The sequence below is a fragment of the Sparus aurata genome, chromosome 21, assembly GCF_900880675.1.
Source record: "Sparus aurata chromosome 21, fSpaAur1.1, whole genome shotgun sequence".
Taxonomy (NCBI): Eukaryota; Metazoa; Chordata; class Actinopteri; order Spariformes; family Sparidae; genus Sparus; species Sparus aurata.
This window is the reverse complement of record NC_044207.1, coordinates 4,396,818-4,423,161: the sequence shown is the minus strand read 5'-3', so window position 1 is coordinate 4,423,161 and position 26,344 is coordinate 4,396,818. Positions and strand designations below refer to the sequence as shown.

The window sequence follows — 26,344 nt, the reverse complement described above, 5'->3', positions numbered from 1 at the left end:
TTTGGTGCAGCTTTCAATTTGTCAAGTGATGGTGTGTAACTTGACTTTATAGGCTAGTTCTCCCTAAGTTTCCTTAGTTTAATTGCCAGCAGGTTCCATTTTGTTAATGGTTTTGTATGGGCAACATTTGTGCTACCTTAGTAGCTTGATGGGGGGTTTCTAGGCCTATTTTTGTGATCATGGTTTCTAGAGCCATTTAGTAGAGGCCATTTGTGACTAGCTGCTTGTAGTATTGGACACTTTATTTTGTGTGCATTGTGCATACTGGTTAATTTGAAATATTGTGTAATTGGTTTATAGTTTAGGTTGATTTGGGTTTTTTTTTTTTTTTCATTTTTCACTTTTGACTTAGGAAAGTTATCTGGCATGGCATCACTCAATGACTTTATTAGTGCACCATCAGAGGAGTTGCTTTGCCAGCTTACTAAAGAACAGCTTCTTAGCCTTGCTAGTCACTATGACATTGAGATTGCCAGTAGCGATAAACGGCTTAAAGATAGTATAAGGGATGCACTTAGGACTATTCTAACAGAAAACAAAGTCCTTAAGCCATCGTCATCGTCACCAGCATATCAACAACTTGTAACATCTCAAATGTCAGAGCGTGAAATTGAGTTAAGGTTAAAAGAACTGGCTTTTCAAGAACTACAATTAGAAGATGCCCAAAAAGAGCGTCTTCTTAGAGAAAAACAAATGCATTTAGAACATGAACGCTTCCTTAAAGAAGTTGAACTTAAACATGCTGCTCTAAACTCATCGAGCGCTTCGTCCTCTCAGTTTGATGTAGTGAGAAACATCAGATTGGTACCTCCATTCGCTGAGAAGAATGTTGAAAAATATTTTCTTCATTTCGAACGTGTGGCTACGGTTTCAAAGTGGCCAACACATGCCTGGACATTGCTTTTACAAAGTGTTTTGGTGGGGAGAGCACAGGAAGCTTACTCTGCTTTAAGCATTGAGGATAGCAAGGACTATGTAAAGGTTAAAGATGCCATATTAAGAACTTACGAGCTCGTTCCTGAGGCGTACCGCCAGCGCTTTAGAAGCCTCAGTAAGCTGGATGAACAGACTTATGTTGACTTTGCGAAAGAAAAGGAGACCAGTTTTAATAGTTGGTGTAAGTCGCAGAAAGCTGAAACTAAGGAAGATCTTAAACAATTGGTTCTGCTTGAGGAATTTAAAAACTGTCTGCCTAAAGCTGTGTGTATTTATCTTAATGAGCAAAAAGTGACAACTCTTGATAAAGCTGCTGTTTTGGCAGATGAGTTTGAGTTGACACATAAGGTAAATTTTGATGGCGAACAAGGTGAGCAAAAAGGAAGGGCTTTGTTTAATAGATCTCGGTTTCCAAAGCCTCTTCCCACTGTCTCTACAGTTTCTACTAGAAAGTTGGCTACTGCGAGTACTCCTGTAGAAAAGGTTTGTTTCTATTGCAAGAACAGTGGTCATTTCATTGCTGACTGCCCTGTCTTGAGTAAGAAGCAAGAATCTTGTAAACCTGTTGCCTTAATAAAATCTGCAAAAAACTATAGCACTCAAAACATGGACCAACCAGTTCAGAAGTGTGAGCTGGCTGGCTCTTCGTCTTTTCTTATGGATGGTTTTGTTTCCCTTGGTCATTCTACAACCAAGAAACCTATTAAGATTTGGAGAGACACTGGAGCTTTTCAGTCTTTGATTTTACATGACTTTTTACAGTTTACTGACCAGTCTGCCTTGGGCTCTAATGCCCTTGTCCAAGGGTTTGGGGGGGGTTATCTGTCCCTGCCAATGCATAACCTCAAACTTGAAACTGGTCTTGTTTCTGGAGAGGTTGCTGTAGCTCTGTGTTCCTCCATCCCGATTGAAGGGGTATCCTTAATCTTAGGAAATGATCTTGCCGGTGGTAGAGTACTTGCTGCTCCTGAGGTGGTTCCCTTCCCTTTAGTGTCCAAAAGCCCAGATGAACTTGAGAAGCAATATCCAGAGACATTCCCCGTTTGTGTTGCCACCCGTGCCATGCTAAAGAAAAAGAAACAAATCCAAGAAGCTGATTCTGATATTGCACTGTTTGATACATTTTTAGCTAAGGGTGACATGCTGGGATTTGGTAAAGTGTTCCCCTCTTGTGATGAGCTCAAGTGCGAGCAGGGTAAAGATGTAACCCTGTCTCCCCTTTTTGACGAGGTTGTTTCTGAAGACGAGGTGACTACTGTGTCTGGTTGCTATTTTCTGAACAATGGTGTGTTAATGAGAAAGTGGACTTCTCCTAAGATGTCCTGTTATGATGATTGGAGTAGTGTGTTCCAAGTTGTGGTTCCAAGTGTCTATCGTCACGATGTCTTGCAGTTGGCCCATGATCATTGTCTTGCTGGTCACATGGGAATTAAGAAAACTTTGGACAGAGTACTGAGACATTTTTTTTGGCCTGGTGTGAAATCTGATGTTGTTGAACATTGTAGGACATGTCATGTGTGCCAAACTATCGGTAAGCCCAATCAGAAAATTCCACCAGCTCCTTTACATCCTATTCCTGCTATAGGAGAGCCTTTTGAGCGTATTTTGATTGATTGTGTGGGTCCCCTTCCTCGTACCAAATCAGGTAACCAGTACTTATTGACAATCATGTGTACAGCTACCCGGTTTCCTGAAGCTATCCCTCTACGTAAAATCACCGCTTCAGCCATTTCAAAAGCCCTTATCAAGTTCTTTACAGTGTTCGGTCTGCCAAGAGTTATTCAGACTGACCAAGGGTCTAACTTCATGTCCCGCGTGTTCTCCCAGGTGCTCCAGCAGTTGTCCATTGAGCACTGCACTTCATCTGCTTACCACCCAGAGTCTCAGGGAGCCTTAGAACGGTTTCACCAGACCCTTAAGTCTATGTTGCGAGCCTACTGTAAAGAGTTTGACAGAGATTGGGATGATGGAACCCCTTTGCTCCTCTTTGCGGCTAGGGAAGTCACTCAAGAGTCCCTCGGCTTTAGTCCAGCTGAACTAGTGTTTGGGCATACTGTGCGGGGCCCTTTGAAACTACTAAAAGACAGATGGCTGGTAAATCAATCTCCAGCCACAAATCTCCTAGATTTTGTTTGTCATTTCAGGTCTAAGCTGAGAGCAGCATGTGAGCTGGCAAGGCAGAACTTGGGGAAAGCCCAGGGAAGGATGAAGGGGTGGTACGATAAGAAGGCAAGGCATCGAACTTTTTCTCCAGGTGAGAAGGTGTTGGTGCTGCTGCCACTTTTGGGGTCTTCTTTACAAGCTCGATTCAGTGGCCCATATGTGGTTGAGCGTCAGGTTGGTGAGTGTGATTATTTGATAAAGACACCAGAACGAAAACGTAAAACGCGCCTCTGCCATGTTAATCTTTTGAAACCATATTGTGAGAGGAGCCAGGCTGAACTTACAGATGTGAAGACTGTTGCTGTGCTGAGCTCTCCAATCCTTGTGGGTGAGAGGGACACTGATGGGGTTGTTGATCCTGGAGTGTCTCATGGTAGGCTTCTGAATTCAGAGATCATATCCAATTTGGATGTCCATCTGTCTTATTTAGAGCCATCAAATCGGTCTGACATCATTGAAGTGATTGGTAAACATCCTACACTATTCTCTGATGTGCCTACATGTACCAACGTTCTCCAGCACGATATCGATGTCGGTGAGGCTGCGCCTATTAGGCAGCACCCTTACAGAGCAAATCCTGAGAAACGCCGACTGATGAGTAAAGAAGTGGATTACATGTTGCGGCATGGCATTGCAGAACCTAGTGCTAGCCCATGGAGCTCCCCGTGTTTGTTGGTTGACAAGTCTGATCACACACTTCGTTTCTGTACAGATTTTCGCAAGGTTAATGCTGTCACAAAACCAGACTGTTATCCCCTTCCCCGTTTAGATGATTGTATCGACAGAGTAGGGTCTGCAGTTTTCGTCACCAAATTAGACCTTCTTAAGGGCTACTGGCAGGTCCCTCTTACTCAGAGGGCTCGTGAAATCTCTGCCTTTGTGACTTCTGATGACTTCTGTCAGTATACCGTTATGGCTTTTGGAATGCGGAATGCACCTGCAACATTCCAGCGTCTTGTTAACCTGGTGTTGAAAGGAGTTGCAGACTGCGAAGCATACCTTGATGATGTAGTCATTTATAGCTCCACCTGGTCTCGACACAAAGCTCAGGTGGCGGAAGTATTTGGTAGGCTTGTTGCTGCAAATTTGACTTTGAATCTTGCCAAATGTGAATTTGGACAGGCCACCGTAACATACTTGGGGAAGGTTGTTGGTCGGGGAGAAGTCTGTCCTGTTGGCGCTAAAATAGAGGCCATTCAGAGTTTTGGCATTCCTACTTCTCGTCGTGAGCTTAAACGTTTTCTTGGCATGGCAGGCTATTATAGGAGTTTTTGCAAAAATTTCGCTGCAGCTGCTGCCCCTTTGACTAGCCTGCTTAGCCCGAAGGTCAACTTTGTTTGGACAGAGATGTGCCAGAGGGCATTTGAGAATCTGAAGGCACTGCTGGCTAGTGCTCCAGTCCTTGCTGCCCCTGACTTTAACAGGCCATTTAAACTGGCTGTTGATGCAAGTGATGCTGGGGTTGGGGCTGCCCTTCTTCAAGATGACTCTTCAGGGGTCGAGCACCCGGTTTGCTACTTTTCCAAGAAGTTTGACATTCATCAGAGGCATTACTCTACCATTGAGAAAGAGGCCTTGGCCCTTATTTCTGCTCTTGACCATTTTAATGTTTATGTTTCTTCCAGCCAGGTCTTGGTGGTCTACACAGACCATAATCCGCTTGTTTTTCTGAGCAGGATGAGAAACTCGAACCGTCGATTGATGCGATGGAGCTTGTTCCTACAAGGATTTAACCTAGAAATCAAGCATATCCGGGGAAAGGACAATGTTCTTGCCGATGCCCTCTCAAGGTCATAAGTGTCAACATTGTGTACAGCTACGCATAATCTTTGTCTCTTGTAGAGCTTGGAAGGTTGCCTTAGAGCAACCATTTTAAGGGGGGGGGGGTGTTATGTCCAAGACCTGTTGTGCTGTGTCTTACAGAGTACCTGAGTCTCCTCCTCCTCGTTACCTGGCACCTGCTGCTGGGTTTAAAAGCCCAGCGTGACCCCACCCACACTCTCTCCCTGCAGCCTGGACCAGCAGCATGGTCGCCAGACACCATTTTGGTTTTCCTTTGTTATTTTTTGGTTACAATAAACGTAGATTACTTGCATTTAACCTGTGTTTGAGTAGTACATGTGTTTCCCTCGAGCCGGGGTCATAACAATACTATTGAAGCTGAGTGTTAACAGGCAGTTCTGGCCAAGTCAGGTGTGTCGAATAGGCTTGATTGCAGGGCGGAGCTAAGCCTGCATGAGGTAAATCTAGCATATATTGGCTAATCACTACAGTGTCAGCTGCAGCGTCATGCTAGACAAAGACTTAAGGAGTCTCTCTGCGGGAGTCTATCAAGGAAGTCAAAGTAACTCACTGTCCACCACCAATCGTCGCCATGAGTCCTACCCAATCCCTGTCAGGACAACAAACCGGAGAAGATTTCACCAGAGACCTAATGCTCAAGGCTGTAACCCAGCCAATCTCTGCTAACCAACATTCTCCACTGGTACTAGGGGGCTATGGAGCTGCCAGTCTGCAGCAACTTCTCTCTGCTTCCTCACTGCCTGCAGACAGAGTGGGCGTGGTCTCACAGTGACAGACAGTCGCAGAGCAGAGAAACACAAACGTGTTGGCTCCCTTGGTCATTACAGATTTAAAGCATAGTTTACAGATGGGCTTTGTGGTGTCCGTGGGCTTGCCCTCACTCTCGGCAACGTTAGCAAAATATTTCCATATTTCACTCTGTGCGTCTGCTTTTTCATCAAGCCTAGGACGGTCGGCAGGAGCACTCATGCCGCTCTCAGCTGACAGACATGCGGACTTGTTCAAAGAGTTCAAAGAGCTGCAGGTTAGCGATAGATAACATAACGTTAAATATCCCCCGGATGGAAGTCAAGCAAACTTTTTCACCATCAGAGCTGCACCAGGCAGTCAGGGGTAAAGCTAACTGTTTAACAGTCTGATGTGGTTCCACACATTTCTGTATGCAAACACAACATTCACACTGGTAACATGAACTTTACCATAACATGCGCTGGTGTTTACGAGTATGCTGATCAACAACACCACTTATAAATGATCTATTTTACGTCAATCAGTACTAGTAATATAATCATAGCATGTACATTTTTGTCAATAATTTATAATATATATTGTAATTTATATTATTAGAAAATAGTCTGATTAGAGCACAGACCTCCACCAGGTCTGGGTCATTTGTGTTGTACTTTAGTGCACTAATGTAGTTTGCAGGCTAATAATCCAGGGTTTGAACTTTATCAACATGAAATGCAAATTGCAAATTTCCTCTTTGTAGGGCAAATAAAGTATTATCTTATTTGACAAATTTTATGAAATTTATGTTCCTTATTTTTAAGCTGAATAAAATTGTAGTTAATGTGCTGTTAATTTTTTTCTACTACAAGCACTGAGCTTTTAATGGAAAATCAGGTTAATTAATCATTTCTGAGGGCAAACAAGACAAATGACCAAAACAAGAAGACACTTGTCTTCAAGAAAGTGAAACAAGTCCGGTTGCCTGATGATATAGCACTTAGTATTACCATGACCTGGATGACTGAGAACCTTGTTCAACATGTCTCTACATAACATCTACACAATGAACCACATGCAAATGTGTTCTTCTTCTTCTTGTTTCATATAGGATGTCAGCTGACTAGGCAGTCCTTCAGTGTGGCCAGGACACGTGCGTACACACTGCTTAAGGAATATAATTACATGCAGCCCAGACCACCTCCAAATTTGGTCTGAGCCATCAGATCGCAAATGCATCCTTTAAGCATCTTGGGGGCCTACACACCTTTACTCAGAGCTATCTTCTTGTGATCGGATCACTCAGGATAGATGTTGATACCAGGTCTGAACGGGGTCAAAGAGCTCAAGGTGTCGATCTGGTCCTCAAATTCCCTAAATCCAACTCAATCATGCACCTGCGTCATGTCCGATCCATGAACTTCAATTGAATGTTTACTTATATTGCACTAACACAGACATACACACACAAACATGCACACTTGCATGCAGCTGATTCCATTGAGTGATGTAGCAGTACCTGTCTCCTGAAGTAGTCAGGGCCCTTATTGAGGATGCGGAGGGGTACAGTGGAACTGAAAGGTGTTGCAGGGCCAGCGGCCTTGCTATCTGGCAGGGCTGGAGCCAGTGTCTCTGTCGGCATTGCAACGAGGCGACTGGGGTGGCCGGCCGTGGTGGCAGCGGGTGCAGGGGGGTTGACAGAGGGCGGGGGCACCAGTGGACCCCCAAAACATGAAGACAAAAGGTGGAGAAAAGAAAGTCTAGAAAGAGATAAAACCCCTGGCCTTTCTCATTGCCTGTGAGACCCTGTGGGACTGAGCCAGACTTGGATGGGGGGCTGGTGAAGGAGTGTATTGAAATATACTACTGCATTGCCTGACTAGGAAAGGAGGATAATCTCTGTTAGCAGCTTTACAACTTAAAAAACTGATTTCCCTGGTCTTAACTGAGAGGTATCTAAGGGCTTGTCCTTAGGTTCTAGTGGCCTATTCATTAAGCAAGATGGACAGTTAGGTGGATAGAAAGAGAGCGAATGAGTGTAGTGACACAATGAAAAGAGGAAAAAGACTGATGAGTGACTTCCAGTGCAGTGGTGTGGATGAGTGCTTCCACAGGGCCGAAGGAAAAGCAAAGGATGGTTGGAAAGGAAAGCCCTGCCGCCTCTCCACCCTCGCTTCAGCTCTCCCTTCAGTTTGCCACACTATCTGAAATAGGCACACAAAAAAAGAGGAAGACAGAAACAGCCAATGAGGTTAGAGATCTGCTGTGACATCATGCACCTAGCAACAATTGCAGGAATAGCTAAGACACACAAAAATACACTTGGATCATAGTACGTATGCAGTCAAGGGCACATGTAAACACACCATGTGACCTGCTAGATCAACCCCTGTGCTAGTATGTAGCAGTGATAAGCCAAGTGCTAAGCATTTTGTTATATTTGTAGTAATTATCTTAACATTCTAACAACAATTAAAAAATAAATGCTCTTACAAATAAAAGAAAAAAGAAAACTGTATATATGACTGTTGCAGGCCTTCAAATAGCCCTCTCAATCATTCATTATCATTCGTATCATTCAATTATCATGAAAAGATTGAACAAGCTAGCCGTCTGTCTACCCACCAGCCTGCCTGCTCACACTTTGCCTGCAAGAATGTGTGCAGGATAGGCAGGTAGGACGAGGCAGACATACTGCTAAAATTACACTGCCATCTATCTTTTCCAACGTAAGCTGGACTGAGTGTGGGAAAGAAAAGACGATGTAACAAACTGGTAAACATGCCTCTTTCCCAACTCTTTAGGAATTAACTACAGGCATCATATTCAGAATGTGTGTACATTAAAAAAAACAACATCTTGTCTTTGCATTGTATTCATTGATGATTAGTCAAAATGGATTTGACAATTACTTGCACAGCATCCCCACTTCTTCAGAAAAGGGGTTGTCATTATTCTTAATAAGTTAACCTAAGCTCATAGTTCAAAGCACACTGGTGTAAACATGTAGCCTCTTCGTAGATTGAGCTCGAGCTATTTGTTTTCATTTTGGACCTTCTGACTTCTACAACACAGCACTATCTCACTAATTGTGGAAACAAAGCCTTTATTGTCTTTTCTACTTTCTAGCTTAGTGTTCCATTTGATTTTATGTTAGGGAAACAGATTTGTCCTGTTGTCTAAGGACAACAGGACAAATCTGTTTTCCCTTACATAAAACCAGAGTTTCAACAGATTTAATAAGTACTGTTTGGGTATTATACAATCAGTGTTATCAAACCAGATTATTAAATGTGTTCTTTAAAAAAAGGCACACAGTAGTTCCCCAACTAACACTAACACACTGTCACACACAACACACTCTTTTACACACACACACACACACACACACACACGCACACACACACGCACACACACACACACACACACAGTGTGGATTATGTATAGTCTTTTCTGATCTGGGAATATGAAGCTGCTGAATATTGGATTGAAAAATCTGTATGGAATATAAATTATGAAAATGAAAACGGCTGGTGGTCTACTTGTGTGTATTTTCTATTTTATTAAACTGTGTGTGTGTGTGTGTGTGTGTGTGTGTGTGTGTGTGTGTGCTAAATAGAACCGAGAAAGTGAGAAAGACCAGTCCATGAACCAGGCTACATAGCAGGCTGGTTAGAGATGAACTTCAACTCGCCTGCAGTCAAGTCTGGCATTTTCCCGCAGCCTTCAGTCAGTGGGCAAGAGGAAGTCACAGAAACACTCACATCATGAATCTGATATATTAAAATATAATCAGACTATTATATCAGAGGCCTGGAGAGCTATGTACCAGTTTTCTGTCTCATGTGTTTTGGGGTTTTGTGTGTTTTTAAATTTGCATCGTTTCAGGTTTTCCAAGTTTTTCATAGTGGGAGTGCTTTGGGCCATTGCAATATGTGAATGTATTTTGTTATGTTTTGTGTATTTGCAGTGCATTTCCTAATGCTGCGCATGTGTTGTTGACTGCTTTCTTAAAGAGGTCATATTATGTTTTTTGTTTTCCTTTGCCTTTCCTTGATTGTCTTTATATGACTAGGGCCCTATAAAATCTGTTTTATTTTTCCCCAAATTCCGTTTTTTACCTTTAGTCTTATTATACTACCAAAAACAGTGTTTTTTATGTAAATGACTAAAACGTACACAAATTAAATAGAAATTACCTTAAATTTATTGAGGTGACAAACACATTTCCTCAAGACTTCATCATGTCTTCATACAGTAATATATTGTGTTTTTATGAGGTTCTTTTGGGTTTCATTGACTAAAAACATGGTCAGCTCTCAGGCAGATCCAGTAATGTTTGCATACCAAAATTGTTCAGAAAATTTAAATTGTAAATATAAAAAAAATTAGCAAAGATGACCAACAAAATGAGAAATGTATACTTGTGACGTTGTGTCAAGTTAGCATACTAACCAGCTAGCAGTGAAAACACCAACCCTCCCCCTGTCCTCTGAGCTGCCAGCCCAGGCAGAGTCAGCTAAGAGGGCTGTGGCTAATGGGGCTTACTAGCTAACAGCAGCTACTGTTAGCAGCAGTTATCAGTCACTCTGGTATATGCTGATAATATGAATCGGACAGGTGGCTAACTCTCACGCATTACACCTTTAATTATGATTTCTCAGGTCTGCTTCTTTGCAAAACAACAGTTCAACTGACACATATAAGTCGTTCGGGAACTGCTCAGCTCTGTACTGAGAGGTTAATGTCCAGTTTCTCAGGTTTTTTTTTTGCCTCTGATTGGCTACATCCTGTGCGTTGAGTAATATGCATGTGCAACTCTCATCACTATGCCCCACTCTGTAGCTAAAAACGTAGCGTTCAAGACACAGTGTGAAAAAAGCTGCTGCAACAACGCACCATATGAGAACGATAATGTGTTTTTTGGCAATGACAGTATGTAAACCCATTCTGCTAGGACTCCCAAATAAAAGTATGTGCCCTTAGGTTTGTCTTCATTAAAGACTCTGTAGTGAATTATAATATTATTACAAAATCGATTTTGCCATTTGTGTAACAATCAAAATCACGAAAGATGAGATTGAGACCGAAGCATATGGTGTGTAGCATCGAAGAACTTCATAGGGATCTGAGAGAGTAATACATTACTCTGTGGTTTCAGTACATAAGAGGGCCATATGTTTCTACTTAACAATGAAGACACACAACACAGATCAAGACACACACTGAAGCACTGATTTCATTTGGATTAGAAACATGTGTCCTGCTCATTTCCTGCAGAACTCAGTATCAGACAGAAAAAAACAGAGAAAAGGCAGACAAACAGCAAATCTTTTGTCTACTTGCAATATCCTGCAGACATTTTCTATTGCAGCTTTCTACTTACCTGTTGTGTACTTTCACATACTCAGTGAACCCATTTTGAGCTCTATCTCTATCCCATCTCAGACGGGAAAAAAAAACACTGCCATGATTCTGTGTCTCTCGCTTCAAAAATCAACACACACACACACAAACACAAACACACACACACACACACACACACACACCCTCTCTCTCTAAACACATGATAGTCATGAGAGAGAGATAGTGGGCTCAGTCATAGTCGCCTGCAGGCCTATTGTTTCCCACTGAGCACTGTTCTCTGGCTGTTGTTCATTTCTGGCTTTATGAATTGTATTGACTTGTTATTCTGTTTACCAAAGAATCAGATACGGGTTGGGGGATAGTTGAAATGGGGAAACGGTACACACAAGTACGCACATTGGGTATATACTGCATGTTTGAATCCTTTAAACCTTTGTTTCCTCTCTGTGTTCATGTCTGTGTGTAGATTTTTCTGTTTATATGAAAAATAAGCAATCCAGGTGAAAGAGCAGGTCTATTCACCTCAGTGTTCCGAGGTCAGATCCGTGGGGGGATAGTGCCCAGGCCAGAGTATTATTATTACTTTTTTTTTGTAAGTATTTTTTTGGCCTTTTATGGCTTTATTGATAGTACAGCTGAAGATATTACAGGAAACAGGGGGAGAGAGAGGGGGAGTGACACGCAGCAAAGGGACCCGGGCCGGGAGTCGAACCCGGGTCCGCTGCAGAGCCTCGGCACATGGCAAGCGCGCTCTACCAACTGAGCTAAACGGCGCCCCCCAGGCTAGATTTTTAATTGAGGTCTAATCAGCAACCTCAATGTTTTTTATTTTTTTTTAAATGTTTTTCTTAATTTCCTGCAGGTCAGAGCAGTAGCTTGCATTTATGCATATTTACTATAGGTGTCACAGTTTTGATTCAAAATTCATCAAAATTAGTTTTCAATTTTGATCACTGAAATGGAAAGCAGGATGCTGCTGCTGCTGTTGATGACGATCACTGCTGCTTTGTGCGTGTGCGAAGGGGAGAAGGAAAACAAGAAAAAAGCCTCTGTAACTTTCACACAGATGACGAGGCGGAATATCGATGCAAGATTCCTGCCTTGAAAAGGCAGTGTGAATGGGGCTTTAGTCAACAAAAAGCAATAGATTTTATTAAACTTTTGGTCAATATGTATTCTCTCTTTAAACTCTAAATAAATATGCCTCTGCATAATCAGCAGCTTTAGCATTACCTGAGATTCTGGGAATCTACATGTCAATCAATGACACGGAGGTACTGAGTGCCAACGAAAACAACTTAGTCATGGAAAAAGGTCTATAAATTTTTTGTTTGTTTACAAAATTAACACTGATTGTGATACACACCTAATATACTTATATATAATCTCTCTCAATCTCTTCCTCGGCACTCAAGTGTAGCAAAGAGCCAGTCCTATAGCTCTCCACTCCACTGAGCGTGGCTCTCAGTGAAACTCCATTGATGGCCACCTTATAGTGTTGCATGGTTTACAGATACCTGGAGCACACATTGAACACATACACCAATCAGGCATATCTTCATGACCACCTGCCTAATATTTTGTTGGTCCCCCTTTTGCTGCCAAAACAGCCCTGACCCATCGAGGCATGGACTCCACTAGAGCCCTGAAGGTGTGCTGTGGTATCTGGCACCAAGATGTTAGCAGCAGGTCCTTTAAGTCCTGTAAGTTACGAGGTTGGGCCTCCATGGATCAGACTTGTTTGTCCAGCACATCCCACAGATGCATAGTTGGACTGAGATCTGGGGAATTTGGAGGCCAAACTCGTTGTTGTGCTCCTCAAACCATTCCTGAACCATTTTTGCTTTGTGGCACAGTGCATTATCTTGCTGAAAGAGGCCACAGCAATGAAAGGGAGTACATGGTCTGCAACAATGCTGAGGTAGGTGGTACGTGTCAGAGTAACATCCATTTGAATGGCAGGACCCAAGGTTTCCCAGCAGAACATTGGCCAAAGCATCACACTGCCTCTGCCGGCTTGTCTTCATCCCAGAGTGCAACCTGGTACCATGTGTCACAGATAAGCGACGCACATGCATCCAGCCATCCAAGTGATGTAAAAGAAAACGTGATTCATCAGACCAGACCACCTTCTTCCATTGCTCCGTGGTGCAGTTCTGATGCTCATGTTTCCATTGTTGGTGCTTTTGGCGGTGGACAGGGGTCAGCATGGGAACTCTGACTGGTCTGCGGCTCTGCAGTCCCATACGCAACAAACTGTGATGCACTGTGTATTCTGACACCTTTCTATCAGAACCTGCATTTATGTTATGTCAAACACGTTAACTTTGACATCTGTCTGTGGTCATAATGTTATGCCTGATATCAATGCAATGTATCGAATATATTTGGAATATTAACTTGAACTTAACTCTAACTTTCCCCTTGTTTTTGGTCTCTTTTCCACCTATTACATCTGGGCATACAGCCAAAAAACAATAAACACACACACACACACACACACCCTCTCGCTCTTTCTATTTCCTGTGTTAGCAGCATGTTGAGCAGTGGCAGCAGAGTACTGCTGGGGAACTTACCACTCTCAGGAGCCAAAGCCCCCCATGCTCACAACAGTATTCATCATAGTTCAGTGGGCCCTTCAAAGGTCTGAACACATTTTGTTAAACTAATACCAATCAACAGGTACTGAGGAACAGGGTGATAGAGACAAATCAATGGATGTCAGTGTTTTTACTGATAGGCTTCATTCAGCTGTGTGACGTGGTCTATGTGGACATTTACATCTTACTGGTTATAAGGCTTTTTACAACTTTTTGTCTTGTCATACCAAGTAAAGCACATGCTCCTAATTACCCTTATTAAGCTGTGTTCCATTAAAGTGCACTGGGACCCTGGAACTGGCTCACCTAAAAGGAATGCAACCATTATTGATATTTTTAGTTAGCTAACACCTGTTGTTTTTCTGCTTTTACTAGTTAAGAAGTCTGCTGTGGAAAAGGTTCCCAGAGAAAATTCTTGTTACAGATTCTCCACATCCAGGATTTGATTTGACTTTCAAGTTTTAGGTCACAATTTCTATTTTTGTTTTAAAATGTTTCTTCACCTCTGAGAGCTATGCTTTTGATAGACTCTCATCTGGAAGTGTAAAGACCAGCAGATGATTGGTTCTATGCCCAGCCAACTGTCATTTACATTCTCAAATTCTTTCAAATGATCATGATGTCTTTCTGCAGGACACGGTTAGACAAATTCAAATAATATTCACCAAAAATTAAGATTCCAGAGTGAAATACAGATTGGCTGATTCAATAACTAAAAACAAATGACATAAATTCAGTTTGTTACGAAGTAAAACCAAATCAGTAAAGGATCTTCTATGCTACTGGAGAACCCTTTTGTAGTCAGTTGTTTGTCTTCAAAAACAGAAGATAACTGTACTTGGGAAATGTAGTGGGAGACCACATGTTAGCTAGCTGAGTTGTCTTTGAAGCTTTTTTCCCTTTGGACTTGCGCTGGATGCAGGGGGAGGGATCTCAAGTACTGCTTTTACATTTGATGATTGCAACTGAAAACTAATTTTCAATTTTGGATCAAACTCAGAATTCCCCATGGTCGAAAGCTGCAACAGAAAAGTACGAGCTTTTGGCTTTTCTTTACTCAGTGTAACTTAATACACATAAATACTTTTCACATTTTGTGATATAAAAAAGGTTTACCAGTTTGTCTGGACCAGCTTTCCAATTGACTACTTGTATGCTTCAAGCTTTTGGCTGTTGGAACTGGACGCCTCCCCCGTCTCCTCCAGGTGCTGCAGGTGGGCAGTGGGTGTCACAGCTGTTGAAAAACAAACATAAATGAGCAATTCATCCAAAGAAATTGACTGACTCAACTGGGAGGCTGTGTCAGTCACACACCCATGGTGCCCAATGTACAGAGCTGTGCCCAATGTACAGAGCTGTGTCCTCGCTGCAGCGGCCCTGGGTTTGATTCTACCCTGTGGCCCTTTGCTGCATGTCATCCCTCTGTCTCTCCCCCACCTTCTGTCCAATGATACTTCTACAAATAGCACATGTCTAAAAAACATATTGTGCATCCCACAGACGAGAATAAATGCTCATGGTTGTGTACCTCTGTGCACCATTCAAGTTGAAGTTGAAAAAAATGAAGTCCTTCTTCATATTTGGTCAATAACACTGATTCTGATGGAACTCAAAGAAGCTGCAAATTATAACACATGGATACTTCACACACATCTTTAACCAGCAGCACAGAAGATCTCTACAATCGGCATAGTTTCAAAGTACAGAGCCAAGATTAGTGTCACCAATTCAGTATCTGACCAAATGTGAAACATGGTCTCAATTTCTCATTCTTGTCCTGAGTTATGGTGTTGAATAATGGCCAGGAAATGTTTTTTTGTAGAACATTATGTCACAGTGAAGTTTGACCCTTGACCTTTTGGAAATACAATGGAATCATCACAGTTATTGCCAGTGTGGAGGCACAAAAACCAAAGCACATTTTGCTAGTGTATTGCAAGACAGGCAGTCCCCCAGACCTAAGTTATATCAGTGCTGGGCCCTGTGCATATGGGAACGTTTGAAAAATTGTATCTTAGGATGTTTTTTAAAACAAAACCGTGTTGCACATTAGCCAACTACTTCTAGGAATAAATGTTCATAGGTTTTGAGCGTAACGTTAGAGAATGTGCAGTCAAGAGAGAGAGAAAAAGAGGTTGTGTGAGTGTGACGGTAGGTATAAAGTTAGTAGTAAACTGAAAGCTGTTAACACAGCAGAGCAGTGTGTGTTTAATAAATAATTCAAATTGTGATGGTTTTGATTATTTTGTGGCGCATGTACAGAATATGTATGTGGATTTAGTGATACATCCCAGGAATTTTTATGGAAATAAAATAGAAATAATTATTTTATCATTACTATCCTGGAAAGAGAAGCCCTGGTGAAAGTCACATTGCGACATGACTTTTGTGACCCTGCGTAAAAAGAGGTGCTGAAAACTTAGTGACATCTTGACTACTTACAGAGCTAGGTTGCAGTCACTATAATAAGTTAATTAGCTCTGCACCTTAAACACTGTTGATTAGGATCATAAGTCAAAAAACCCCCACCCCTAGAAATTGAGCTTGAAGTAATAACTCTGCACCATCCCTGCTTTCATACCCATTGACCATCTCTTTCCCCCCATCTGTGGTTTATATGTAAGATGCCTTTCTCATTGTAATGCAGGTGTTTGCTAATGTCGTTAGGACTTATGCAACACCCAATTTTCCTTCTATATAAATACGCTACTTATATTGTGTTAATGAGCATAGTAATGAAGCCCAATATCCATTATTGGCTGCATTCATGGACAATACATCCATGAGTTTTGAATCTTAAATCTTCAAAAGTATGATAACAACGGCAAGAACAACTAATAAAGGCCATGAACAATATTGAGTGCATCCAAAGTGGACCACAGCCGGATTGTATCGACCCAGCAGTCTGGGCCAGTTTGTCACATGCTAGTGGGAATGGGGGAAAAATATTTTCACATAAGAATCGCAATTCTCGTACTCTATTATTCAGAATTGATTAACAACTCCCCCAAAACAATTTTTATTAGTATTTTATCCGCCTGGCTTGACTTGTCGCGTGCCAATTCTGCTTCCACAGTCAGTTACTTAATCATGTAGCCACAGTTTATGTTGGTTCTAGGAAGGCAGGCACAGGTAGCAAGCAATGTGGCTATTGGCTAGCTCCCAATTCCCAGCGAATAGGGGCAAAAAAAAAACCAAAAACCCCGAAATATATCACCTGCTTCATTTAAAAAAACTTGCAGCCCTACAGTGTAGTTGACAATGAAGACTTTAGTTTTATGATGCACACAACTGAGCCAAAGTACACCATACCATCATGTCAGTATTTTAGTGAGAATGCTGTACTGCTTTGCCGAGAGACAAAAGCCACCTAGGTATCTCTTACATGAGATGTATGGACTTCAATCCATCATCCAGTCATTTGTCACATTCACAGCTCACTTCATCACAGAAGCTGGAGCATTGTATGTTACAAACACCACGCGGAAAAGCCACGCGGCTGCGAACGTGCTGACAGCTGCGCAGATTGACAATATAATACACATACACTAAAGGACTCTATCTTAGGCCTGGTGCAAAGTGGCACACAACTCAGCACAAATGTCATTGCTCGTTTCCGACCGGCACAGTTGTCACTTTCATGCCAAAGTTTGTGTAAATAGCAATAGAAAGTGACAGTGCCATCGACCAACAAAAAGCTGGTCTGAAGTTAAAGTCTGTTTCCTGCCATTTAAAGACTGCATTATTCAGATAGTGAAATGGGTTTACACAGGTAGGTTCACACCATGCATACACTCTGATTTAAGGATTTGAGAGGATACTTTGAGTTATTTAGAACATTTCCATGCATGCAGGAATGTCACTGTAATATGTTGGCACATTTAATCAGCAAATCTAAAAGCTGTAGTCATAAAGTCTCCAAAGGAAACAGATTTATATATGTAACTTCTGAAATTAAGATGTTTTACAGGATCGCAGAACAGCTGCTTCACTCCAAGCTATTTTACTGTATGAATCTGGAATCTGTAACCTTTCGATGTGTAAAAGAACACAGAGCATAAATCAACATGAAATACTAATTGATCCTGTCGTTCAGTGAAAAGTTTTAAATATCCAATGAAGTTCATGAGCTGTTCCTCGTGTGCAAATGTGCATGTTAATGTAGAGATATGGTTTCTGCTGCCGGAGGATCTCTGCAGGTATATCATTGATATTTCTCATTAACGATTTATTTCTCCCTCTCATCCCACTGTTATTTATGAGGATGACTTTTTATGACCCATCCTGTCTGATCCATGGATCCATCAGCACACACAGAGGGACACGCAGCAGGTCCTCCGCCACCCTTTTTTACTGTGCACCTCACTTTGCACCCAGATTATCTGTCGTTTAACCGGCAAAATGCACTTGGACACACCCTTAACGCACTAGCGCCTTGTGCTTTAGATCGTGCGCTATAGACCATGCACTACAGACCGTCTAAATAGGACCCTAAGTGGGAATACAATCAACCTTGCTGCTCAGCGTGCTCTAAAGCTAAGTGCATGCCATGGCTGCATCGGGAGGATTAGGCGAATGATGTGATTTTTCCATTATAGCGCCATCGCAAACTATGCCTTGCAGGAGAAACGGTTGCCGCCACACAAGCTGAAAACCGATGTCAGGTCAAGGTCAGTGGTCTGTTAACCTGCCAGCACCAGAGTTGAGGAGGAGCTAAAGAACTATCCGGAGGCCCCTCTACTGTCTCTCACAGAAGACCCCCTTTATTTGTGGCAGTCTCAGGTTACAGCTTTCCCTTTGCTGGCCAGACTAGCTAAACACTACCAATGCATCTCTGTTACCAGTGTGGCAACTGAAAAAAGTATTCTCCACTGCTGAGCATATAGTAACAGTACAGTGGAGCAGTCTTACTCCAGAACATGTAGATCAGCTTATTTGCATAGCACAGATTCATAGAATACAATGTGTCCAACACAACTGAGCCCTCTCATTGGCTTATTCAATTTCTAGTTTGCCTGTTCTATATTGTCTTGTCTCCATTCAGCTGTAGTCATTGTAAAGCTTTTCCTGGTTGTAATCCTTATCAGATCTACTTCTTTTACTTCCTGACATCATCACTTGGCTGTACACTGATTGGTTTTCCATCACTGACTCGCTGTAGTGTCTGTGTATGCAGGAGCTCAGTGGTCCAGATGGTCACTCAGTGGGAGCTGGAGTCCCACCAAATGACCTGCTAGCTTTACTGCAGCTACACAGCTGAAACACACAAACAGCAGTGTACATTCATGAGTAGGAAAAAAGCAAAATACAAACTCTTAACTTCAGCAACACTCCAGTGAAAGTCTGAAAGCCCATACATTCAGGAAAATCTGTGGATTTTGCAGTTGACCACATTGAACACTATCTCTCAAGACTAATGTCCCTTCTCATCCCTGCTGTTGTCCTCCTGTGTGTGGATTGCTTCACTGGGAGCAATGGAACTGTGGCCGAAAGTTTTATATACACACATGAATAGCAAGCAGGCTAAGAAAAGGAACTAAGTGACATGCTCTGTGATGTGCATATCAATCTCCTCCACACCATTTTAATACTGCGGACAGTGTGCACCTACCCACGCATCCCCTAGTTTAGCCATATGACCATTTGACAGCACAAACGCCTACTTGCTTGTTGGTCTTACAGTTATCATTTGCCAAAATATTGACACTCCAGAAAGAATTAACATGCAAGTACAGGTCATGTGACCTGCACAAAACTTGAGCCCCATCTCTCCAGTTCTTTAAATCAGACTCAAATTGAATCCAAATTTGCCACAATTGATTTGCATGTACCTTCAACTGGAAATAAAATAAGAACAGTATATGTCACATTAAAGAGTACACAGAATTTATTTACACATTTTGCTAGTGACAAATTAAGTGCCTGATCCAAATTGAACCGAATCCAGTCACAATACAAAATTAAGCCCTGAGTGAGTCGATCAGACATTTTGGTAACCAACTTGTCTGATTATTTAAAACTCTAGTGTGTAGAATTTAGTGGCATCAAGCAGTTTGCAGATTTCCACCAACTGAAAACCCCTTGTCTCACCCTTGTGCCAGTGTTTGGTTTGTCTGTTCAGGGCCACTGTAGAAACACGGCAGTACAACATAACGGACTCTGTAGAAGAGTAGCATCTTCCCGAGGTTTTCATAGGACTTCAGTGTATGTATTTAGTGGAGGGTTTTGGAGGCCTTCTCCTTGAAAACTTTTGTGTTGTAAATAAAAACACGCAATTTCACATCATTGTGGAACATAATTATATCTGTGTACAAAATATTGGAAATTGCTAGAGCAGATTATAAAACAACACACAAAAAAACTCAGTGATGAAACTGCTACTGGGGACTTTTTACAACACTTAGTCTTAGGCTTAGGTTGAGGTAGTACATTTGCCATGGGTGGTGCACTTAAGTCTTACAATTGCCCACTTTCCTTTGTGGATAAAAAGGGCTCATCCTAAGGAAATTAAAATATAATAGTAATATTCTTAGTTTCAATATAAGTTTGGTGAGGTGTTCTTTTTTTTTTATATATGTAGAAAATATCTTAAAATACAGACAGCAAAATAAAAAAGTAAAAAAACAATACAGTAACTACCTGTCTGTCAACATTCGTACCTGCCTGCCTGTGCACACACTTAGCACTTTGCACTCATTGCATATGACCAGAGGCTTCCACAGGGTGAAGCGGATGCATTGCTAAAGCTTTTAGTGAGCTAGTGGAACAAGAAGCCAAAAGTTTGTTGATTATGTTCATTATGGTATTAGGTACTTTATAACATGTGAGTGAGACATGAGGTAGTTAGATACAGTTAGCGGGGACAGTGGTTTGCCCTTTGACTAATTGAGCTGGGACTTCAGCTCAGCCAATTGGATAAGTTATATAATTTTGTGTTTGATACCAAGAGCCATAACACAGTGAATCATTTTGAATTATTTTTATTCGTATTACTCTGTTTCAGTACCACCTACACAGTCACATGCATTTACCTCAAGTTATATTATTTCTTTCTACCAGCATAGCTCTGTAGTGTACTGCACTATTGGATGGTGCTTGGTGACAGTGGACTGACTTCGTTCAGCTAAATTCCAGTGCTGGAGTTGGTATTTTTGCCACTCTGTATAATCAATTACTTCTTTGTAAAAGTTACCAAGCTAGACTATCTCGTCTGGCAAAGCAGTGGACATCATAAACTATCTTTACTGCCTCTTATAGTAGTTACGGTAAAAGCAAGACAGTGCTGGCCTTCAGGAAGGCCAAGGGCAATTATTGTTAATATTTTTTCCAATCCACTAATCAAACTGTGACTGGTTAATTCACCTGATCGAACACATTCTTCTTTGGTCTTCTGTCCTGCTAATGAACTCCTAACCATTTCTTTTCTAACATTTTAAGGACAGATACCCTTTCATTTCTGACACTTATTGAATAGAAAATTAGGCAAAATTAGAATTAGATTAGAATAATTATTAAATGAAAGAAATCAAATATAAGATTTAAAATGCTGACATGTTTATGCTTTCTGTGAAGGCATAGAAAGCCCCAACGGATCCCACTTTGGAGTACAATCATTTCTTGTCATTAGTCCCTTTATCTTCTATCAAATCTCTCAGTAATGGGTGTAAAATGATTGATCTGGACAATCAGCGTAAGGTTGTTATTATGTATAACGCCTCATGCAAGTTGTTTTGTACTTGTACTTGATATTGATTTGATGTCATATTGGCAGTTCTCTATGAAGGGTCTCATAAAATCTCTGCAGAGTAAATCTATATTTGAGAGTAACATCCTCTGTGTATCAGTTCGCAATGAAGACTTCACTGCCATCACACAGCTTTGTGCAGTAGGATTGGATCCCCTTTATCTCTGCCACAAGACTATGATTTCTTTGTGTTTCATCTGTTGGCTTCAGTAAGTTTATAATTAGCAGCTCCAACCTTCTCTCTGATACACCAGGTTACGTTCCCATGCACACACACTCACACACATTCACACATGACTAACCTGCTTTAAATGCAATACAATAAAATCAAGAACCTGAAGCTCAGCCTAAAAACAATGCATCATTTTCTAACTACTCACATTTGCATATGTACCTCATTTCACATTCTTCTACCTATGTAGCTGTTACTCTCTCTCTCAAGCCCCTGTTGTCATAGTAACTTGTAAATGCTGTCAAACAATAAGCTAAATATTGTCTAGTGCAGGTTTATGTGGGCAATTTTAGAACTGCAACAACTGGCAAGAAACATGTTTTCATCCTGCAATAAAAAAAACAAAAAAAACCAATAAAATAAAACAACATAATGCACATTTATGTTTTAAAATGACAGTTTTCAGTCATTCCTGCAGAATTAGGGTTTTTATGGTGTGTGTGTGTGTGTGTGTGTGTGTGTGTGTGCGTGACAGGGGCTTTTCCAGCTCAGTGACAATGAAAGTCTAGCTCCTCCAGCCTGACTCAGCAGTATTAAACACAAATGTTACATCACTCGTGTGTAGTTGGTCGTATAGAACAAAATGTTCTGGACTAGCTTGTGGCTGCTGTTGTTTTTTTCCTTCCCTATCATAACATTAAAAGACATTTCAGAGTTACTTGTCATTATGAGGAAATTAATCAGCAAACATCAGATTTTGTATTAGTGCATGCCACACTTATCGACAGCAAGAACAGCTTAATATAATCAGAAATCTCAAACAAACCGCAAGAGTTGGTTCAGTGCTATGGTACTAGTGCTGACATGGGTTTCTTTTTTAATAAATGAGACGTCCAACACCAGTATGCATTCAGAACCGACACATCCACAGGACACCTTATCCCTTGAACTTAATAATAAGAATACCTACATCAGAATTCTGTCATTTAATTTCCAGCTCTGCATTCAATCCAGGGACAGGCTCTAGAGGATGGATTCAGTAAATTCTGCACAAGGAAAGGAAACGTACCCTTTTGAAATATTAGACTATTACTACTGGTCTGGATGACTTACTTCTCAATGAGACATCATGAGGTGGCCTGTTTTGTGATATTTGATGAGATTTACTTGTTTTTCTAGCCAGTTCTCACAGTATATTTATTTGATCATTTTTCGCCACATAAGTAATTTAACCTAGACTCTTGAGGATACATCAAGCTCTAACCTACATTTGTATTACATTTATACTGTTAAAAATGGTCTTAATGGTAAATGGTCTTGCATTTTTATAGAGCTTTTCCAGTCTACTGACCGCTCAAAGCGCTTTACAACACTTGCCCCATTCACCACACATTCAAACACTGATGGCAGAGGCTGCCATGCAAGGTGCCAACTGCTCAACCGGCAGTTGCTCAAGGAGCAATTCGGGGTTCAGTATCTTGCTCAAGAACACTTTGACATGCAGCTGGGGGGAGCCGGAATTCAAACCAGCGACCCTCCAATTACTAGACAACCTGCTCTACCTCCTGAGCTACAGCCACCCCATTATACTTTTTCTATTGCATGCATGCACAAATTGATTGAGCTTTACCTGTTGTGTATTCTTTTTAAACGGTTTTCATTCAGTAGTACAGATTTGTTGGTCCAGGTTAGTTGGATGTCTGTCATCAGCCTGATTGGCTCTGTCTGGGCCTGATTGTGATGGGAACTGAGACTTCCAAACTGTAATGATTGAAAAAAGACACTGTAATATGTAGCTATTTTTATTTACTTTCTGATGTGACAGGCAGTCTATTACAAGAAAACATTTCCATTGAGCTCTTTTACAATGGAGTCCTGGCCAGGACTGCAGCATAAAATGTTTCACATGAAGGAACACACAACATCAAAATGTTTACATGGCTTGTGTGCTCAGTCTCCTTCTCTTTGCCCTGTACATCATGGCTGCTCTGCTAGCAGCTGCTGCATTACAAACAATGATGAGAGTTCATATCAGTAGGAAATCAACAATCTTTCAGAGTGGTCCACAGAGAACAATCTACTGGTCAAGATCCGCAAAACCGAGGAGATTATTGTTGATTTCAGAAAAAGGACTACTGTCTACATCAGTGGAGCTGGGGTGGAGCAGGGGTGGAGCAGCTGAACTCTGAGAATCAAAATCAGAGAACCTGTCATGGTCTTCACACATCACCAACCTAGTAAAGAAGTAGAGGTGGGTAAAAATATCGATTCATCAATGCATTGCAATATATTTTTTCCCAATTCCATATTGATTCAGAAAATCCTCTGAATTGATTCAGGCAAGCAGCGGACCCCAACCACCCGCTGTCCCTCGCCGGACGCCTCTCGGTCACCGCCTCCAGCAGCTGGAAGCGCCTCGCCCGCAACCTCGCTGAAATATTGTTTATTACTACTTGTTAATGAATCAATATCGAAGCATTTAAATCAATATTGAATCAAATCAATATTTAATCGAATTGTGACCCAAAGAATTGAAATCGAATCGAATCGTGAGGTTCTTAACAATACCCAGCCCTATAAAGAAGCACAGAAAATACTGTTCATAAGGGGTCAAATTTGTAAAATAGGTGATTGTTGAGTCTCATTACCAACTCGTTAAATACTGACACATTGGGTTGGTGGCTGGCCTGACCTACACCTGGGAAAACTTGTGAAGGTTAAACACCAGGTGGACAGCAATATCCTGGATTACTTGCAGAAGTCTGATGGCAAATACAGGTAATCCCCCAGCAAGGCAGGAGCTGCAGTAGTCCAGACGTGAGGTGAAGCATCTATATGAGAACCCTGAGCTGGAGCAAATCATTCTGATGTTGTGCGGAGCAGTTTGAGAAATGGGCTACTATTACCATGCTTGGCAAGAATGACCAAATTGTTATCCTAAGTGTCAGTGCAAGTATGCTTTCCCCTGAAGGAACATTAGCTTAGTCTTATCTAGGTTAAGCTTCAGCTGGTGCCTTGACACCCACTCCGAGATGTCAGCCAGGTAAGCAGTGATGTGTGCCTCTACTTGAGGGTCAAATGAAGAGACTGAAACTCTGGAACTCTGACCATCTGGTGAAGGTTTTTAGTGTTAATACAAATTTAACTGGCATTAGAATCTGCCAATACAATTTGGACAAGAGACTGATTCCTGGCTTAACAAATCCTAAAGGAACCCCTTTAAATGTATAACCTAATGCAGTCTAACTGAATTCTGCCATATTTAGTCTGGTGGGATTAGACTACGGAGCGCATCAATATGACCCAAAAGGTGGGTCTCCATCCTGAGTGCAGGATATTATATCATCTGCTTATCACCCCAAGACTAATATCCAGGTCACTGATACCACCAGTAATGCAGTAGGACCTGTGAGCTAGTTACAATGGGCATCACATTATCAAGGTAAGCAGGTGACAACCTAACAGGTTGCGACCTAACAGGTAGGAGGTCGACCATTACTCTCCTGCCTGTTAGGTCGTACTCAGGGATCGACACTTTTTGTCTGCCATGACGACGGCGCGCCGGAGATCCAGCTCCAACAGTGAGTAGTTCAAAAACCCTCTTTTTAGTAAACTCTGTCTACACAAATTGTAGAAACCAGCAAGAGCAAGCTACATTTTGAAAGTACCAAGCTGAAAAATGCCAGATTACACAGATTTCAACTGCAACATAGCTATTTGCCCAGCTCTCGTAGATATGTCTTAGATTTTTTAATCTAATAAGTATATAGATAAACAACTCTCTTAAATGCAACAGTCCTATAATCACAAGCCACGTCACAATCTCAGTCTGAAAGACCATATAGCCTGGCAGTTACTCCTTACAGCTATAAGTGTGTGCACAGGGAGCACAGCGTATCTCTGTCATCACTAGCATTACCTCATGTCTTATTCACTTGTGAGAAAACAACACTTAACATTACCTTAATGAATGTAGACAATGAAACAAGCATGGCATGCTGTCAAGCACATTAGTATTGGGAAATTTTGGATGCACTTTCTCCTCTATTCTTGTGAGACTAGCCCGATAATCACTGTAGTAATATATTAATTTCACAGCAACAGATACTGGATATTTTTTATTTTATTTGTCAGAGTATTTGACAATTGATTGCTGTCTGGATGTTAAGAGATTTTCTATTAATATAACAAAAATGCCTTTAGAAAAACATGTACAGGAACTGATTCTTTATACTTTTATGCTTTGCAGAGACAACAGAGGAAGGTCATTGTTGACTCCTCTCTCTCTCGCTGTCCTTCCTCTCTCCATCCTCATCCTTTCTATCCCTTCTTACCACTGCACCAAATCACCCCAGTTTCTCTGCTAATCTGTCTCTCCTCCCCTTTTCCTCCCACACATTCTCAGCAGGCACTGAGGAAGACAGGCTGCTGCAGAGCAGGAGCCCACAGCAAGGGCCCCTCCAACAGGGCTCAAACCATGTGATGGATACCAATAGGCCTACTGATATTCCTGCCAAATTCTTCTAATTGAGCAGAACGTCCAACAATCCTACATCACAAATATACATAGCTCTCCTGTGTGTGAGGGTTTGCGTGTGTGTGTGTGTGTGTGTGTGAAGGTTAGAGCAACTAATTATAAAATTACAGGGGCCAACAGAAAGGCTAAAATTATGGTTGCAGCCATTTTTCTGACTTCCTTTTCCTTAAATAGTGATATTGTATTAAGCTAGTGAATCAAGCTACAGGGCAGGGTTTTTTCATACCATTATATGGCTTAGGTACAGCATCACTGCAAAAACAATGTGAGCTTCTGGATGAGATGACAACCCC

General features: G+C 41.5%; 1 protein-coding gene across 2 annotated transcripts in view; it reads right to left on the bottom strand.

Moving 5' to 3' along the window:
- fam110b (family with sequence similarity 110 member B) overlaps window positions 1-26,344 on the bottom strand; it is a 71,044-nt gene that overhangs the window by 12,290 nt on the left and 32,410 nt on the right. The window contains exons 2-4 of one of the 2 annotated variants that reach the window (XM_030402266.1): window positions 23,145-23,275; window positions 14,715-14,832; window positions 7,151-7,835 (exon numbers count right to left, since the gene is read on the bottom strand). In XM_030402266.1, the coding sequence (XP_030258126.1) occupies window positions 7,151-7,273 (123 nt within the window). In that variant the 5' untranslated portion in view covers window positions 7,274-7,835; window positions 14,715-14,832; window positions 23,145-23,275. The remainder of the gene's footprint in view (window positions 1-7,150; window positions 7,836-14,714; window positions 14,833-23,144; window positions 23,276-26,344) is intronic. The other variant, XM_030402265.1, reaches the window with a different exon arrangement.